The sequence below is a fragment of the Eleutherodactylus coqui genome, chromosome 6, assembly GCF_035609145.1.
Source record: "Eleutherodactylus coqui strain aEleCoq1 chromosome 6, aEleCoq1.hap1, whole genome shotgun sequence".
In the NCBI taxonomy this organism is placed as follows: Eukaryota; Metazoa; Chordata; class Amphibia; order Anura; family Eleutherodactylidae; genus Eleutherodactylus; species Eleutherodactylus coqui.
In genome coordinates this window covers 101,214,863-101,233,842 of record NC_089842.1, presented here as the reverse complement: position 1 = coordinate 101,233,842, position 18,980 = coordinate 101,214,863, and the positions used below count along the sequence as shown (strand labels likewise).

At 43.5% G+C, this 18,980-nt stretch overlaps 1 protein-coding gene across 3 annotated transcripts in view; it reads left to right on the top strand.

Annotated features, from left to right (window-relative positions):
• The window catches only part of CEP104 (centrosomal protein 104), a 103,201-nt gene extending 87,642 nt beyond the window's left edge, over positions 1 to 15,559 (top strand). For all 3 annotated transcript variants that reach the window (XM_066607294.1, XM_066607292.1, XM_066607295.1), the window contains 2 exons: positions 3,639 to 3,729; positions 7,732 to 15,559. In XM_066607294.1, the coding sequence (XP_066463391.1) occupies positions 3,639 to 3,729; positions 7,732 to 7,874 (234 nt within the window). In that variant the 3' untranslated portion in view covers positions 7,875 to 15,559. The remainder of the gene's footprint in view (positions 1 to 3,638; positions 3,730 to 7,731) is intronic.
• The last annotated feature ends 3,421 nt before the right edge of the window (positions 15,560 to 18,980 follow it).

The following is an 18,980-nucleotide window of genomic DNA, read 5'->3' as shown; positions in this document are numbered from 1 at the left end:
CTGTTTACACCGGGTGCATCTTTACGCTTGCATACAAGTCGTGATCAGCTGCGCGCAGACATATTTACGCAGACCGATAATTAGGCAAATGAACATTCGAGCAAATGTTCTTGTCTATCAGGTGTGAAAAAGGCCCCTAAAATACTTTTGTGATGACTGAAGCAAGTGCAAAGCTCTCCATAGAGTTTTTAGTATTTCCTGCTTCCCTTAATTAAAGGTGTTTGACAAAATTAAAGAAAAAATGTATGGACAGGAAATGCACAAAATTAAAGAATATATGTACACACCAGTCATTGTATAGAAGGAAAACCTGCAACATTTCAGGATTAATTAGTAACCTAGATAGTGACATGTACAGTACAGAAATATACTGATGGCAATACGGTTCCGAAGTATTGTTGTGGGCATGAGGACTAACACTGGCAAAGCAGAGATGGCTAAAATGCCCCCTACTTAATTGGAAACTGAGATCACGAGGGTGCCCCCTTTTAACAGAAATGATAAAAAACCACATTATCAGACATCTGTCCTATTTCCTGTTATGTCCGCTGCCAACTGATGGCCTATGAGACAAGGTCCAGTAATGTCTGCAGTAGTCCGATCGTGTGTCTACCACACATACCCGCTCTATAAAGATGCTTTATTCCCCAGGGACCGGGGGGGGAGGGGGGGGGGGGAAGTGGTATCCCCTTTAATATACAGAACATATTTAAATAACAGATTGCAGTAACATATGCAGTTTGTCACTTTCATTAGTGAGGACTTGGCATGTCTACATGTATAAACAGTGATCAGCCTGTTGTATCATCTTCCCCACCCTGTGTCTTTCCCATGTTTCTTCCAATAACACGGTAAGAAGGCCACTTCCAGTCACACTTTTGCAGCTGTGCCAGCATTTCATTACAGGCGTATCATCCCGTCATAATGCTGTGCACTCAGAGGCCCTTTCTATGGGCACTTAGCTCTTGCTTCCAACTGTAACATCAGTCTGAGCATCGCCCCACAGATGCTGAATGAATCGCATCTTTGTCTCTGTAAGCTTTAATGTATCTAACAGATTTGTTGTCTCTCTTTCAATCTACGTCTACGATCCTTATGTTAAACAAAATGTTGGCTAATATGGATCCTGCCAACGCATGCTTTGCCAACATTAGACCTCTTTGAGAAAGGAACAAAAATCACACAATACGGCATATGTGGCCTCTAGCAGACTGGCAGGAGGCAGCGCCTTATATACATGAGAAATGTGCTTATTCCTGCTCTGCTTGAACTTCAAGAATGAATGAGTGTAATGGGATAGCTCTGGTTTATCACCTTTCCTTCAGGCTAGGACTACCATGACATTTGGCCACCCACAGGTTGCTGCAAAATCACAGCACTTTCACAACTCGCATGCGACTTTAATGTTTCCCTATGGGGTGAATAACTTAATAACAATGAGAAGAATTATAACATGGTTAATAGTTTTGTATTCCATGGGTCCCTCATTGATAGCAATAGCATCTCGACAGGTGAGATAAAGCGTCGATTTAGCACTGGGGAGTACAGCCATGGTGAATATGCGTCCTTAGACGTGCAACCACAATAACATAAATACAGGCACAACTGTGCAAAAAGGAAAAAAAAAACTAAAGGGGAATGCTCTCCCTATCGTCCCCTAACCAGGGAGGGGACCCTGCCTACTCGGCAGACTAACCGTGCTGAAAAGTGCGAGCCCACACTCGAACCTGGGCCACTGACCAGTCCCTAACTCGGAGCCCTAGCGCAACACAAAAAGGAGAACAAAACCAAAAACCGCAAAGGACTTAGCTTGTCTAGCAGAGCTTCCAGCACACTATGTTGCTCCATCACTGTCCAACATGGAACTGCAGAGAATCATTGACCAGCACAGGAGTAACAGTTAGCACTGCTTAAATAGCAGTAGAGCTACTTAACACCAGGTGCTGACTGACATTAATCTTGCAACCACCACACCTCTCAGCTCCAGGAGAGCTGGGAATGCTGCTAAACCCTGGTTTGGCCTGAAAGCAAGGTGGGAACCTCAGAACGGCTGCAACAATATGGAAGTGCAAGGATGTCTTGGTCACCATCAAATGAAGGTTTATCACAGTCATCGTCTTCCCGATTGCAACATATGACTGTGAGACATGGACATTGAGGATAGCAGATGGAAGAAAAATTGACGCTTGCAAGCGGTGTTGGAGAAAACTTCTATAAATCCCTAGGATAGCTAGGGTCACCAACAAAACTGTCCAGGACCGTATCAACCCAGAGGTTTCCCTGGAAGGCTTACGTGAGGAAGGACAATTTGCTGGAAAAAGAGATGCTACTTGGATGGTCAGTGGTAAAAGGAAAAACGGAAGACAAGACATGTTGGCTGGACACCATCAAGAAGGACACGGGAATGGACATCAGGCACGTGAAAGCAGATGTAGAGAATAGAGAAGCATGGAGAGGACTGGCCTACAGAGTATCCAAGAGTTGGACACGAGTGACCGGGAAATTAGAAGTGGAATCTACCTTTTTGTCTTCGCTGCAGGTCACCCATGACTTTTTCCTTTGCACACACAATAGTTTTACTCCAAATTATGGGTCTTTCTGTATCTCCATGGAACACCACAAATATTCAGAGCTCTCACTAATACCTGCAAGAGATATTAATTACCATATATACTCGAGTATAAGCCTCGTTTTTCAGCACATTTTTTAATGCTGAAAAAGCCCCCCTCGGGTTATACTCGAGTGAGGTAAAAAAAAAAAAAACCCCGCAAAACTCCCCTCCAAGCTGGCGTCTGTGTCCCCGGCGCGATGGTCTCCCTGGCGGTGTGGCAAGCTGCTTGAGAATATTCCCTGCTGTCATCTCCATGCTCAGCTTTGAATTCCCCCACCATCTGCACTGTGTAGGTAAGAGCTGTGATTGGATTCAGGGCCAGCCAATCACAGCCGGCGCTTGATCATTCATAGCCATTCAGTGGATGACATCACTGTATGGCTGTGATTGGTTTATCAAGCGCCGGCTGTGATTGGCTGGCCCTGAATCCAATCACAGAGCTTATTTACACAGCGCTGACGGTGAGGGAATTCAAAGCTGAGCATGGAGATGACAGCAGGGAGAATTCTCAAGCAGCTTGCCACACCGCCAGGGAGACCATCGCGCTGGGGACACAGACGCCGGCTGGGAAGTGAGTATTGCATTTTTTCTTTACCTAGTATATACTCGAGTCTAGCTAGGCTTATACTTGAGTCAGTAACTTTTACCAGTTTTTTGTGGTAAAACTTATTGACTCAGTTTATACTCGGGTCAGCTAATACTCGAGTATATACGGTATTCACAAGGGAACGAGCCTCCTTATTAAAGCTGTTGTCCTCACAATTGATATCTAGCATACGAGAGACTAACTGGCTGGAATGAGGCACTGGACATACCAGGACTTGGTTTCGGTCGGAGTTCCAACTATCAAACCCGAGCATCAGACAATTATGGCATACCAGATCAGTAGGAAAAGAAACTCTTCAAGTGATAGAAGTATACTTATGGCAACTGCTTTGTACAGGAAAATCCAAATCTTGGGTCAGAGCTGTTATTCTTATACAACAAAATGTACAAAATTGTTATAATATATATCTTTGTTTTTCAGGCTTGGAAATCTCACCTAATGGGGAAAGAGGGATGCAAAATGAATCCTCGCAGGATAATGGCTCTTCAAAGAACACAACCAGGAGCACAAGGTTAGAGAGTCGTCTATGTTAAGACTATAAGTCAACATCCTTATACATACAGTCACTCATAAATGCTGGGATCATGGTTCCTATTCAAGTTCATGATGCAAAGTCCTTGGATGGATCCAGTTAAACTTGGAAGTCCCACATCCTCTATTTTGGCCTGTCATGTAAAAGGTACTAACCTTTTTGCACGCTACAGAAGGAACCCGCCTGGGTTGTCGTTGCCTAAACTTTTCCATAGACGCCATATATTTTGCAGCAGATCCTACAAATTTTAGCAGGATCTTCAAACAATATGAGGCCTGACTGAAGAGCTTCTAACGTCTGCTTTTGGTGAATTTACCCTGTCCAATTATATCGTTTTCATGTAAATAAATGGTGAAACGGACGTCTATCAACTGAAAAAAATATTTATATTCGGCCAGCTCAATTAGCATGATTGTGAATTTTTTTGCCCCAAACTTTGACACCTGTTGTCACATTTTAAAGGGAATCTGTCACCTCAGAACAGCACCATAGACTAGGTGATGATGATATTCAGGGAGATGACGGAGAGCCGGGGGAATGCATTATTTTACAATCGCCGCTTTCCCGTCCCCATGATGTTCCCCAGGGAAGTCTGTGCACAGTCTGAAAGTCTATGGGAGAGCGTGTGCTCAGTAGTCTAAAAAGAGTTAAGTTTTCAGACTGCGTGCGGGCTTCACAAGGGGAGTGTAGAAAATACATTCCCCGGCTTCCCCGACCAGCATCATCACTTGGTTTATGGTGCTTTTCTGAGGTGACAAGTTCCCTTTAACCCATGGCCTTTTTGCACAAAGCCATGCCTTTTTCGCCTAAGCAAAGCCTCCTTGTCTAGTGGCGTGCTCGTTGCAAGCAGGTGTCAGCTATACTACTCAGCCGGCGGGGCTCCAGGTAGTCCCCAATGACTTCCAGATGTCAGAAAATGCTTATATGGGGGAAAAAAACCCACTGGTGGTAGCCTTGTTCCCTTCTATCACAGGCACACCGTGAGGACCCTACCAAATGTGTGCATCTCCAGGACCCTTGTGATGTGGAAGGAGGATGGAGATGGAACTGCAGTTTGCTTTGATAACCATCAATCAGCATTTAGAGTTCATAAAGTGTTGTAAATACGTTGTCTTACTTAACCTCATACTTATCCAGAGCTGCATTCACAATTCTGCTGGTCTACTGGAAATGGCCAACACTGCTATTGTCACCCACACACCCCTAACAGCTTAGCTGAGTTCCCGTAATGCCGACGGAGGCTGTTATTTGTTGCCACATCGTATCACTGACTAATAGTAGAAGTAAAAAATCTTTAACCTTCTCCTAGTTCTCAGTGACAGTTAATGTTGCTCCTTGGATAAGAGGAAGCTGTCTGCTCCGAAGATCACCATAAACTTAGCTATGGTGCTGTTTGGGGAAGTGACGGGTAGGCAGGGGATGTATTTTTTATACTCGCCCACTCTCCTATTCCCGCGGAGTCCCCCAGTGTAAGCTGCACGCCGCACGAAAATCTGCCTCTTTTCAGATTACCGTGCGTGTACTCTCTCATAGACCCATCTGCAAAAACGGGTGAGCATACAAAACACATCCCCTGCCTCTCCGTCACCTCCCCAAACAGCGCCATAACTGACAGCTTCCCTTTAAATGTGTATAACAAAAAGGAAATTGTACGAAGGCTGGGGGATTTAGCCTAAAGTTAACATTTTTAGGGTTTTTTTTGGTCTCTTCTCAATTTTCGATCTTAATTTTTATTTATTTATTTTTTTTAAACAATCTAAAATACTAAGACACATTTTTTACATAAGGGAATCCCATATACAGCAATTTCTAAAGATCTACTAATTATTAAGTCTGAATGGGACAATTCTGATATGCAGTACCTATCAGGGAATTGCTGTGCATGTGATTCCCTTATGTAAAAAAATGGGGTATAAACTTGAATTACCTACACATGAGGGATGGGGTTCCACTGTTCAACTCTCCCCTCATCATAGCCTCCATGTACTGCCCCCCTAGCCATCACAGCCTTCATATGCAGTCCTCTACCTCTCATTACATCCCCTTACAGTGTCCCCTCCCAGTCATCATAGCCCCTCAATCACCAGAGCCCTCATGTACTTTCCTCCACTCTCCTGAAGGGCTCCCACACACTTGCGCTTTTTTTAACACGATTGTCAATTGGACTCTCTAATGTTAAAAATGCATCGCAAGTTTGTGCTTTGCAATGTGTTTTTAACATTAGAAAGTCCCATCGACATTTGCGTAAAAAAAACAAACCACAATTGTGGGGGAGCCCTGAGTCACATTCTCCAATGCGGTGCTGTTCAGGACGCGGGTGAGCCAGGAGTTGGTGCAAGAATCAATTGTCTGAGTCTCAGCCAATCAGCACTAGGCTCAATTCCTGCATTGTCTCCCGGCTCATCACATCCAGTACACTGATAAACTACCCAGCATCCTGCACACCCCACTTCCCCTCAGCCTGATACCAGCTTCCCCACGGGGCTAATATTGATTTCACAATTGCAATGAAAGAATCATGTTTCAGCTAAATGGCGATTAATCTAATTATTTGATTAATTGCCAGCACTATATAGTACCCTGCCAGCATATACCCTTTCATAGGCTATGGCAGCGGTATCTTCATTCCCATTAATAGCTGTATTTTTGTGAGGCAGACAAACGAACCAATAAGAGTTCTCAAAATGAATGTAAATGCACGATTACCAGTAAGAGGCCATTGTGCCAATGCTTGCTTTCAATCAGTTTATCTTGACATATAAACCAAGTATAACTTTATACCACTTCTTGTTTGTCTCACTTTAAAGCTGTGCCCTCTTTCCACAAAGCCATACCCCCTATGTGGGTCGAAGTAGCTCTAAATTGTATATACAGTGACCCCTCAAGATGCAATATTTTAAATATAGAATGGTATTTCCCAGGCTGTTGTAACTTGAAACCAGTTTTAACATACAATGCCACAGTCCGGATCTGCAGCTTATGCACTTTGTTGGAAGATTTAGCTAGTTGGCATGTACATTTCACTAGTAAAACCACTGAAGTTTAGTAGCGCCTTTCTACAGTACACTGCAGCACTACGTGTCCTGTACTGCAGTGAGCTGCCCCTTTGCCCTCCAGCTGAGGGCGGCTCCATTGTATTTTTCTGGTACCCTGTGTATACTGTGCTGAGCCCTGAAGAAGCCCCTCTCCTCATCCTAGAAAGTGATTTACAGCATCCAGCAGCTCTTTCTGATTCTTATACATTGGGAATTGTTTTATCTGGATTCATTTTTGCTTCATTTCCCTTTAAGCTTCATCTTTTTTACTTTTGGGTGATATTTTGGATAAGTTATCTGTAGAGTCGTGGTCTCGGCATACTGTATAATATTCTTGTTATTCATTGGTCACCCCAGAACTAAATAATATGGTATGTTGAGGGACCACTGTAATAATTTATAGGTCACTGAGGCAATCAGGGAGGGGCCCGTTGAAAAGATTTGTTTCAGTACAGATATTACTCAGATATTTTCCGCTATGTACTATGATGCATAATGAAAGTGGCATTACCTGTGTCTATCTATACATTTGTGGTCCTGACTGTCACCACACAGGAAACTGGCTTCTATATTATGTCTCTACATGTTTGGCCGTACACCATCTAACGTGTCTACAATGCCAAAGTTATAACAATTACACTGAACTAATACAGTGGGAACACTTGTGTCCAGCTCAGAACTGCAATATAATGTGGAGTTCCACAAGACCTGAAGAAGAACCAGTAAGTTACGCTAGCAGATTTTGGGGGAACATTTCATGTTAGTCATTCTTCTCTAGCCTTACAAGGGAGTTTCGTATATTTCGATGTGACCATCCGATAATCCAGCAGCTATCAGGTCCCATTGATTTCAGTTTTTTTTTAAATGTTATAATTTGCTGTACGGAAAACAGGGATTTTGCCTATATTGCCTATTTGTTAATACCACATTTTATCTTTGTATCCAGCCGCACTTAAAGCTGGAGGGTCAACTATAACAAAAACCGGGATTGTGGGAGCCAAGCAACGTCCATCGATCACTGGCAGTAAGATTCCAGCCCCAAGAGCAGGTTTGACAAAAACTACAATCAAACCCCAACCAAAGCGGTGACTGAAGACTCATGTGCCTCTGCGCCCCGGAGGACCCGAAACTATCCCTTTGTTACCTGAACACAGAGTCCTTAATGTTTGTATCATTATCTCCTAGTACTGTTATTATCTGACTGCATCATATTTTATATGGGGGTAAACAGAGAGCAGCCATCGTGTGCTACCTCTAATCACGCAATACTGTCTTAAATACATGTAACACTCTACTACACCTTTGTCACTCGGACAGGGAGAACACCGGCACTCTTCTATTTATTATTATCAAAAGACACAAATCTGCAGACAGAGGCAAATATTCACGAAACGTATATTATAGAATATTCTAGGTTTGCATTTTATCTTTACATATTAGATTTTATTTTTAAATTACAGTATCTTACTATAAATTGGACTGTCGGACTAGAGCAAGAAGCTATTGCAATCTTATGGTACGTAGTGACTCCATATTCCAAATTTGTAATGGAAACAAGACCATCATGGGTCCGTAGGTTAACAAGGAGCGGGTATAAAAGTACAATATTCTGTATATACCGTAGTGGAGGAGGGAGACAATACTGCTCTACACTGCAAGGCACATTATAGCCACAGAAGATGAACCTCCCTTCAGCTTGAAGTGGTATTCCCATCTTGGCTTTCCATAGCCGTCAGAAACCGCTTTCATAGCCATCGGGCCGAAGCCTATAGAAAGAGCTGAGCACTTGGCATAGTGCGGTTTCTGTAGCTCTCATTGAAATTAATGGGCGCTACGGAAACAGCGTAACACTGCGGGCTACTATGTTTCTGCTGTTTAAACTCACTTGAATTAGAGCTACGAAAACAGCAATAAGTGCTTGGCTCTTTCTGACAGGTTGTTGGAAGAGCGTGGCCGAATTTTCCCATTTTGACTGTGACAAGCCAAGATGGGAATACCCCTTTAGGTAAACCAAACTTAGATCACCATAGGAGCTAACATTAAGAAGTTTGGTTCACTTTAAATGCCAGTGTTTGGATCTTGCCGTCATAATACAGACACTAAAATGACTGACCCAATTCAAAAAGTCTTGGAAGGTAAGCCATATGTGCCACATCTGGTCAAAGTCATCCACCCTATCTACAGTATCTGCCTTTGTCAACCCAGTTTAGTAATGTTAGGATCGGTGCATAGCACTCATATATAGCCTTCCTTTACTCAAATTGGTGACGGAATCATAGACAAAGGTGCACCCTGTGGATTATTCTCCAAGGATGATCCTGAGGTGTCTTTAAAGCAGACCTGTCATGTCAGCAGGGTCGGCTGCATAGCTTTACAGCCATGACCCTGCTGACTCCAACTATGTATTTATTTTCAGTTTGTACTCCCCCTTGTTCATCTGTAAAGGCTCTTCTTAGAAGTAGGCATTCCCCACTGTTAACTGTCAATCAAGTCTGATGTCACCTATTGATAATGAGTGGTGGGTATCGCCCACTTGACACATTCACAGCCCCGGGAGCCTAATCTAAGAAGAGTTGGTACGTGGAATAGAGGATGGGTATGAGCAAAAAAAGGCTAAAATAGAGTTAGCAGGGCTACGGCTGCAAGGCTATGCAGTCAGCCCCACTGATATCAGAACATGACAGGTCCTCTTTAAAAAAATCCCCAAAAGACTATGAATGAGTGGACAACTCCACCAGATATGCAAGATGGAGCCCAATGTATTATTACCCCAACGAGAGTCTTTGGGCAGTTTCTATGTAGGACACCTGTACCATCTCAAGGGAATTCATATGTAGAATTGCTCATTGCAGTCTGAAGGTCATATTGACACAGAGGAAAGCTCTGATCCAAACGTTCGCTGGGCGTTGAAGGTTTAACTCTCCTAAGTTTCTTCATTCTAAGGTGACCTCTCACTACAGCTGTTCTGCGAGAGTTTAGAAAGAAGAGAAATGGTTTGTGTAGGACTTCATTCTGTTTTCTAAAATGTGCACCTGGGGGACTGGTCGAGGACTATTAGTTTTGTTATGGGGTTCTTGCTTGTCTGGAAGTTATCCTCTCCAACCCCTTACAATAGAATGTAGATATCCGGCGCATTACGAAGGCTGGGGAGAATGAAATTCCCTTATGTAGTTGCAATCACAATTATTCAATCCCCCACTGCAAATTTGTAATAGGTCGCCAAGCACACATGTGGATTTGAATTGCGGAATCCACGAGTGGGAAAAAAATATCACAGCATGTTCTATTTTTGCACGGATAGGATCCATTGATCTCTATGGAAATGTTCGCATCACAGTGCATTCGCAATTACATTGCGGATGGGTGCAGGTTTTAATGCGGACAGCTCCAGGTTGCTAGGAGACCACATAACAAAAGGAAGAAGGAATGCAGGGAAAAGACAGTGCAGGACAGATTTTTTTCGGAGAAGAACACACCATTGTCCATTGCAGTAGCCAGGGCATTCGATATGGGCTTTTTCATTGCTCTTCCAAGTCTCCCGGTTTTAAGCACTCACCACCACAAAAGCACAAGAGAATGTCCCCCTCGCCCATGTGGAACTAGCCTGATATTAATCTTGGGTTTGCATACTGCAACCACCTTCTTCAGATCCCTCCAAAATTTTTCTATAAGGATCAAATCAAGCGATTGTGACAACCACTCCACAATCTTCCAGGCATTTTTTTTTTCAAATCAAGCCTTGGGGGACTTTGAGATGTGCTTAGGATCATTGTCCTTTTGGAAGGTCCAAGGACCCCCAAGCTTCAGCCTCTTTACAGAAGGTATGACATTATCTCTTAGATTCCACCAACTATTGGGACATCCTGTCTCGCCCTCCACACACCTCAAGTAAATCCTATATCCCCCATAAACGCTGTATGCGTGTAAAATGGGTGAAATAGAACCTGCTACATTCTTTTTTTACGCAGGTAATTTATGCAAGAAATATACGCACGTGGGAATGAATCAATGAAAATGAATGTACTTTCATTGACTCCATTCACGGAGTATTATGCGTGCATTCATTGCGTGCACAATACGGAATGAAATTACACTCGTGTGAGCCCGGCCTTTCTAACATGTAGTCAAATGTCACGGTCAACAAAGCCCTAGCCAGACCAGGTATTTGATGTGTTTTATCTCAAGCACACCTGATACAACTAATGAAGCCTTTGATTAGTTGCATCAGGTGTGCCTGAGGCAAAACCTAATTTGCAAATGTGTGCTCTTATGAGGGATTCTTTTCAGTGAGTTGAATAATTCTAAAGGCCCATTTACACCCAACGATTATCGCTCAAAATTCGTTCAAACGATGGCATATGAGCGATAATCGTTGCATGTAAATGCTGCCATTGTTCACTTTTCAGCTGAACAATGATTTTAAGGTGAGCTTAAAATCCATCATTCAGCCAGAGAGAAGATAACAGGGAATGTACACTGTGTTCTCCACGGGAGTCAGAGATTGTATTCTAGCGACAGCCCGTGCGAGAACAATGGAGCTGTGCTCTGCAAACAGTTCCTGGAGGCCCTTTTACACGCAAATGGATCTGATAAAGTGTTAATGGCCATTAGTGTCCATTAACATTTTAATGCCAAACGACTGCTAAAGTTGTCAGTCTTTCAATGATTTGAAAGATTGTCTTTGCATGTAAATGGGCTTTAAGACTGCAGTAGTCCTTTAAAGCTGGAATTTAATTTTGTGTTGAGTTTGGAGAAATTGCCTGTTATAATAGTGGTATTTGGCTATTGAGGCTGCCTGGACCCGACCGGGTCATATTCCATATGCGGGATCCCGCAGCAGAATCCGACGCTGTGCCCGGCTGGTAACCCCTGCGTACTTGTCGCAGTCTTCATATTCTGTACTGCGGATGGCATAGTCGGCGCAGTACAGATTATACCGCACTGTCACTAGGCGATGACACAGATCCCATGACCTTTCCACAATGATGATTGCGGAAGGATTGCGGGTCGGACGGCTTCCATTGACTTTAATGGAAGCTGTCCGCATGGAATCCGCCTCTAAATAGAGCATACTGCAATTTTTCCACTGTGAGCAGAAAATCGCAATTGATTTCCGCTCGTATGCAGGAAAAAACACTTTTTCATAGCATGCTATGGCGGTATTTGCTGTGAAATCTGAAGGAGGATGCCTTAAGTTGTTTGTTTTTTGCAAACAGCCTAAAGTTTGTAAATTTTGCAAATGAACCTACTTAGCAATGGGGGTTAAATGATTTTGATCGCAATTGTATATTGTTAGCTGCACAGCTGACATAATCCACCAGCTCCCAGAAGATCCCGCTGCCACTCAAACAAATGCCTAGCCGCAACTTTAGTGCGTCCCTGGCATCATCTTTGAAAATACGTACATTTGCAAATAAATGTATTTTGCTGTAAAGTTGGGTACAGAGTTTAATAAAGTAACTGTACTATTCAGTAGGCTAGACACACATTCCACTTGCTGACCATATTCTACGTCGCGTACAATATCACGCTCACTATGTCAAGCTTATGACCTCTTAACCTCTATACAATCACATAAAAGGACTATTTCAATTGTGACTTTTGCTATATTTTGTGATTGGGGGCTCCATTCTTAAAGGGGCTCTAAAGTCATAAACACTGTACAGGAGAATAATGGTACTTGGCCTCTATTGGAACCGCTGCTAGTGACTGTGGCTGCGTACTCCGGCCTGACTACAAGTAAGTAGTTATCTGCATTGTCACATAAGCACCCGTTACTCCTGCCCACCTCATGTTGGAGGCTTCTGTACTGTATCAAGGTCTACGGGCAATGCAGGCAGCGTGGAACAGGGCCAGTGGAAGAAGCAGTCCAGATCAAGCTGATGTTCTCCATTCAGTGTTACTGACGGTGCAGCCTCATTAAATTCTCTGTAGGGCTCCAGCAAAACGTGCAGCTTTATGATGAGATTAAGGGCTCTTCTACACTTGTGCTTTTCTTGTGGTTTTTTTTAATGTGAGTGTCAATGGGAATTTACAGTTTTTAACATTAGAAAGTCCCATTGACATTTGCGTTAAAAAACGCAGCGATATTGCGTGAAAAAAAGCACAAGAAACAAAAAAGTTTGGAAGAGCCCTTATGTTTGTTAGTAACGTGACTTAACGAATGGCTGGGAAGTCTTGCTATTCAGACATGTGAAAAAGCTGCAATAGCACAGAAATTTTGAATCGCCCAAGAATTGGCTTAGCAAAACTTATAACAGTTTTAGGCTAAGATGTCTCAAGGTTCGCTCACATCTGTGTTCAGGACTACCATTCTCCTGCTCCATTCGGGAAACCGAAAACAGTACCCCCTGGCCAAAAGGAGCCGTCCTATGATGGAACCGAGCGGCACCGAATGGTCCCCCATTGACTATAATGGGGTTCATTTGATTTCCAGACAGCAGTTCAGCATTTTGCCGAAACTTTGTAAAAATGGACTGTAGTGTAGCGGAAATCGGCTAGACACTGATGTGAACGAGCCCTAACTGATGCAAACTAAGGCCTCGGTCTGACGGGCGTTTTTTCGCGCGATTTGCGGATCGCATAACGGATGCGCATCCGCAAATCGCGTAACCAGGGCCGACGATTCGCTGAAAAATCTGCACCTAGCAGCGTTTTCAGCGAAACGGCCCCGCTATCCTCTGCCACAGCTGTGGCAGAGGAGAACGATGTTCGCCCATTGAATTCAATGGAGTTGGCAACACAGCTGCCGGCAAGCGCTATTGAATGAAAGCTGAGAGTTGCCTCTGATTGGTCCCTGCGCTCAGCCAATCAGAGGCAGCACTCACCCATTCATGAATGGGTGAGGGCTGTGACCAATCTGAGGCAGCCCATTCAGCAGGCGGGAATTTTAAATCCCCGCCTGCTGAATACTACAGAGAGCAGTTCAGGAGAACTGCCGGCCGGACGCGGCTGAACTCCGGCTGCAGGAAAAAGGTGAGTATCCTTTTTTTTTTTTTTTTTTTTACACATTTTCAGGATGGTTTTCAGGGAAGGGCTTATATTTTAAGCCCTTCCCCGAAAATTCATCCAGCGCTTGCTGGCAGCCCATTGCTTTCAATGGACGAACATCGTTCTCCTCTGCCACAGGTGTTACAACTGTGGCAGAGGAGAACGATCTTTAGTATATGTTCTCAATGGGGTCGGCGCTGCTGCCGCCGGCCCCATTGAGCGCATATATAGAACAGAACGATGCGCAGAACGCAGATAGGCGCGTTCTGCGAATCGTTGTGTCCTATAATTTATCGGACATCCGCATAAAAAGCGGACATGTGACTGATCCCATTGGGATGCATTAGGTCAATAGATCTGCAGATCGCAAGCGCGTCTGCAGATCGGACCAAAAAACGCTCGTGTCACCGAGCCCTAAAGCAGTTTCCATTTGCATCAGTAAGGCTGGAATAACAAAAACTTTTATAGAACTCATTTAAATACACAAATGTATTTTGCACACACATTTAGTTTGCACAAAAAAACTAAATAAAATGCAGCATGCTGTATTTTCTCGCACATTTGCACATGAAAATAGTACATATTGAACTAACCTATTAGCCCCATATACCCGTGTGACACCGGCTTTAGACATCCGCTGGGATCAGTTTTTTAAAAATCTATTTTTTTGGTTCTTTGAAATGTATCTTTATTTTACATCTGTACAATCGCAGTTGTATTAAATAGATCTGGTAAGCAGGAGCCCAAACAGATACAAGCTGAATAGTTTCCCTTCTCATCTGTTCCCCATACAGTAATGTTAAAGTAAAGAAAAAAAGTCCATTCTGTCCAGTTTCAATTTTTTCGGACAGGAATAAAAAGTTCTGTTGCTCGCTGTTTTTATCCCATCAAAAAAACGAAACCAGGTGGAACGTAAGCAAACTGAAATCAAAAAAGACAGCTCAGCCAATTCATAAATGCTGCCTCCACAATGCAATGGCTGTGATTAGTTCTTTGACTGCTGCTCAGCCAATCACAGCCATCGAATTGGTTCATCAAGCGCTGCATTGATTGGCTGAGCAACGCTCAAGAACCAATCAGAGGCATCGTTTCCTGGAGGTGGGATTTATGAATCCTGTAACCAGGAAGTGATCTGTGAGCAGCCGAGGACTGCAAGAAGCGAGTTGAGGCTCCGCAGAGCAGAGGGAGGGACCCATACCGAGCCTGCAAGGTAAGTATAATAAGTCCTAGTGCCTCTTTTGGGACAAAAATTAATATAAGACATGGTCTTATTTTTAGGGAAACACGATAGCTCTGTATTTGGTCTATGTTTTGCAGGTCATAGTATGACGCTAATGTAAGTCTGTGTCCATTCACATGTCCGTTCTTTAATGCAGCATGACCTATTTTTTCTGTATTTGCCCCATATTGCTATTTTCTATTGGGTAAATCAGTATTTGTCCAGTAGAAAATAAAGTATACAGCTCAAATACCCAGGCCTTAAGGTTGTCATGTCATCTATAACATGTCTGTAATACGGATCGACATTACAGATGTATTCTAAAGGCCTCACAGGAGTTAATATAAGTTTAGGTGGTGACATCAGCACTTCCTTAAAGTCCTTTTACACGGAACGAATCTCGGACAAACGATGCCTAACACTCGTCCCTGTTCTTCCTCGCTCCCTGCACGCGATCAAGCAGAGCTGTCTTTCTTGCGGGGCGGCCAGCAGGGGGGCAGAGCAGTGCAGGAGATTTCTCTCCTCTAGCTCCCCCGCCCCTCTCCATTGTCATAACACAGCGGCCGTTCACTACTGAACGGCTGCTGTTTAAACTGAGCAATGAGCTGATCGCTCATCATTTATACAGCATAAATGATGAACTTCATCGCTCATTGTTCAGTTTAAACAGCAGCAGTTCAGTAGTGAACGGCCGCTGTGTTATGACAATGGAGAGGTGCTGGGGAGCGAGAGGAGAGAAATCTGTGAGTGAGACGGCTCTGCTAGCTCCCGTGCTAGGGGCCGGTAAATAGACCTTTAGAGATAGCTGGAGCCCCTGCATAGTGGAGTTAATTAGCATTCATAATTCGGAATTACGGAGTTCTTTCTTGTAATAATGTGTCCATGCAGAAATGACTAAATGTTGCTTGTAAAGGTGATTTAGACTTTGCATGTTCCTGAACACGTATGTGTGCTAATGTGTTGTGTTCTAGTATGAACATTTACGAAATCCAAATACAATTATATACGTATTTTTATGATATTGGTACCATTTGATGTGTGTAAATATCGTGTGTGTGTGTGTCGGCCAATGCCAAGCGGGCAGCGGTTGCATCTCTCATTATCATTTCTATCCTTGCAGCCCACGGGTTTAAATAATACAACCCTGTTCTCCAAAAACTACTAATTTATGTGGCCAAAAGTGAAAGCTTGTCCAGTTTGTCAAATGGCTGCTGAATAATGAAAAATTAGAAAATTAAGCAATTTAGTAAAATAATGTTCTAACTTTGCAACATTATAACAAACTGCTGCAAAGCCTCTTTCACACGGGAACCCATCTGTGCAAAAATCACGCACGTAAAAATAACTTGCGGCTTTTAGAACCAATGGTTCTATGGGAACGGTCAGATGAAGGAATTTTAGACAGTGACATCACTGAATAGCTGTGATTGGGCTATTGAGAGCCGGCTCTGATTGGCTGAGCCAGTTGCGTTTGTGATCCATTCACAGCACTCGCTTGCTGGATGCGGGGTATTCAAAGTCCCGTTACCAGGAAGAGAGTTTTGTCAGACAAGGCAGCCTGTCGCAGTGCCGGAGACCAGCGCAAGGCATCGGGACGCTGTCGGCTAGGCAAGTATAAGACACTCCCGAAAATAAGACAGTATGCCTCTTTTTGGGAAACATAATATGACAGGGTCTTATTTTCAGGGAAACACGGTAGAGCAGGATTTAGAGGGTTTAGCTCTATCATAAACGTAAATAAAAGGCAGTTAAGGAAAGAAGACAGACAAACAATTATAGAAAAATCAGAAAAGCACCACAGAGTTTCTTTAAAAAGTTAAGGACTCGTCTGATATAGACAAATGAACCCCAAAAAAACGGGTATTCAGCTGCCTCACCTGTGGCCCAATCACAGTTCCTGGAAGTTCTCCTCCTATGCCGATCGCATCCCCTGGTAAGGGGAGAGCAGCAAAATACTGCGCTCATAAGAAGAGCATGTAGCAAAGTAACCAAAGCAACACCAAATGATCAAGGGAAAACACTTACATGAAGAGAGGGGGATATGATCAATACAGAAGCCCCCTCCTAGTGATAGTGAAGGGTCTTATTGTATCCCGGAGTCGGATGGAGACACATGGAACTCTGGCCAAAATAGTAATTTTCAACTTAATATTTAATCATATAAAACAGCAATAATACTGGCGACGCGTTTCTGTGCACACTGGCACCTTCATCAGGCACATTAGAAGGGGGCTTCTGTGTTGATCATATCCCCCTCCTTTCAAGGAAGTTTTTTCCCTTGACCATTTGGTGTAGCTTTGGTTCCGCTCTCTGCTACATACTCTTCTATGAGCACAGGATTTTTTTGATTTTGGATTCATCCTTTCTGTTTTTAAACCAACAATTATAAGCGTAGGTCTGTCCTACTGCGAAGAAAGCCAAGTTTCCTATACCATCAAAAGGCACATGGAAACTGACAGGAAGAGGTCTGGCAGACCAAAGACTACTACAACATCAGAGGACAGGTTTCTGAGAATCAACAGTTTGTGCGGTCGGCACCGCACAGCACAAAATCTTCAAGCACAGATTAAGGGCTCTTACCCACTGGCGATACGACTTCCCTGCGATGCAAGAGTGAGTGAAAACGCATGATAATTAAACCAATGATTTGCAATGGTTTCATTCTCATTAGCGATGTTTTCACTCTAACCTCGCATTGCAAAGAGGAATGTGCGATATCGCCCATTGTTTCCAATGGGGCCAGCAGCAGCAGTGCTGGCCATATTGAAATCAATAGGAGAAGATCCCGAAGCAGACTAGGAATCCCCCCCCCCCTCTGAGAGGGGGCGGGGCCACAGGGGATCTCTGACATATCTGCCCATATATGAAGAGATAGGGTATGGGGCTAGAAGAGTTATGGTAATCTCTCTCCAGCCAATTGAGGGGTGTCGGGGCTAGTGGGTGGACCCCACTAGCCCCGCCCCCTTTCTTGGCTAGAGAAGGATCAGTATAAGGACACCTCTAGCCCCGCCCCATGCTATTAAGGAAACCCACTAGCCCCGCCCCTGTCTCCAAATATGGGCAGATATGTTACAGATTCCCTGTAGCTCCGCTCCTCTCTCGGGAAGAATTCCTAGCCTGCTTCACGATGTTCTCCAATTGATTTCAACGGGGCTAGCGCTCCTGCTGCGATGTGAGGTTAGAGTGAAAACATCGCTAATGTTTCAGTTATCATGTGTTGTCACTCACTCTCGCATCGCCAGCGGGGAAGAGCCCTGATACAGCAAAAAATAATCAAGTTGACATTTCAGCTGTGAAGAGAAGACTTCTATCTGCAGGTGAAGTATCAGTAAGAAAGACAGTGCTAAGATTACAAACTAATTTAAACAAAGACCTGCCTGGCCCAAGCAGCACCACCAGTGAACTACTGAAGAGTGGAAGAAGGTCTTATGGGCTGATGAATCAAAAGTTGACATCTTTGGTCCATCACACAGGGTTTAGTACATCACTACTTTCTAGAGTCAAAAATCTACATTTGAGTTGTTGCAACAAAGTTATTCCATAGTTTTTATTCATCTTAGCCTGTGTATTTGCTTTCATTTCAAAGTACATTTGAGACATAAAACAGTGTAAATATCAATAAAAACTGGAAAAATTGAGGTATTCTAAAACTTTTGACCGGTAGTGTATTCTAAAAATGTATAGAATTTTGAAATAATGTGAGAAAAGCTTACAAGAAATGGGAAGGAAGAGAAAAACAGATAACTGTAAGCAGTTACTATTTTTGTAAATCGGTGTGAATTAGATCATTTTACTGTTTCTCAGTAATTGCCTACAAATGTTTCAGGAAAAGCACTGATGTCAGGCTTGGCGTTCTCACGCATCTTACAATCAGTCAATGACAGCATCACCTGTCCCAGTCGCTAGCTTCTCCTGCACTAATGGGGCACAGCCTGGTGGGATGATCCCTGTAACCCGGGTCACTGTGCCCCAAACTTGTTATTTTG